General features: G+C 51.2%; 1 protein-coding gene across 1 annotated transcript in view; it reads right to left on the bottom strand.

The window, feature by feature from the left end:
• Positions 1–803: 803 nt before the first annotated feature.
• The window catches only part of LOC103915638 (neuronal pentraxin receptor-like), a 42,167-nt gene continuing 41,878 nt past the window's right edge, over positions 804–1,092 (bottom strand). The window contains exon 10 of the mRNA XM_009322510.1: positions 804–1,043. Within this exon, the coding sequence (XP_009320785.1) occupies positions 804–1,043 (240 nt within the window). The remainder of the gene's footprint in view (positions 1,044–1,092) is intronic.

Below are 1,092 nucleotides of genomic sequence, written 5' to 3' on the forward strand. Positions count from 1 at the left end.
TTGAAGAAAAACAAACACAAGAAAGAGAATGAAAGCTTTGAATTAAAATGGAAGGCAAATAAAACTATTACGAGAATACCGTCCCATCTCGGTTACTTGCTGTTTCTCAGTACCATCTTCACACACCATGCACTTAAAGTGTTATCTTACAGACCATTAATGCAAACAAATTTAAAAAAGGTATCGTTTTCCATAAACGAGGCTTCAAGAGCACAGCACTTCCCAGAAGCACCGATTGAGCTTGAGGGAAGAGCCGAGTCAGGGTACAGCTTTCAACAAGGGAGGAGAGAACAATACATCAGCTGTTATGTCTATTGATTAATTCCAGAAGGATTTTCCCAGGACACTATTATCCATCAGGGTTTCAAACTGCATAAGACAAGTGAAGGGTAAGAGTATTTTAGGAACAGGATCAGTGTACATGTCTGGATGGAAATGTTTAATGGGAACATCTTGGTCTGGTTTGTGCACTTGCTCCTCACATCCCCGAGCATTTGTCAGCTGGGGAGGACCATATGGGAAAACACTGGACCATGCCTCTGGGCCTAATTACCAGCCAGCCTCTTCTCAGGCAACGCAGAGGCACAGCACTATCTGACTGGCAGATTCAGAACATTTCACCATGGTCTTCCCTCTGGTTCTCTCATCCAGAACAAAGCACCTTCCTCTCCTACCCAGGGGAAGCAAGGGTGATCCCGTATTAAAGGGAAAACAAAACGAACACGGTGTCAGGCACCACCACACAGACCAAGCATTTATGCCAAGCGTGTAGAGTTGCTGGCTAAAGCACCAAGTCTAACAGACTACCGGCTCTCACACAAGGGACCATGGGACGTGTAGACGTTCCCACCACAACCTCCACAGGACAGAGCCGCCGCCTGGCTGGCACCAGCCTCCTGCAGCGGAGCCACTTCAACACCCAGCTTCGGGGCCACAGACGGAGGCAGGCCGCCGGGGGCTGCCCCACGGGCCGGCGGCGGTTTCCTCGGGGAGGAGCAGGACAGGCAGTTGCGCCGGTTGAAAAGATAGGGCGAGGAGGCGGTCTGGGGGGAGCCCGCCACCCGTGAGTCCGGAACGGCACGCCACAGCCCC

Source organism: Pygoscelis adeliae, unplaced genomic scaffold (genome assembly GCF_000699105.1).
Source record: "Pygoscelis adeliae isolate BGI_AS28 unplaced genomic scaffold, ASM69910v1 Scaffold60, whole genome shotgun sequence".
Lineage (NCBI taxonomy): Eukaryota > Metazoa > Chordata > Aves > Sphenisciformes > Spheniscidae > Pygoscelis > Pygoscelis adeliae.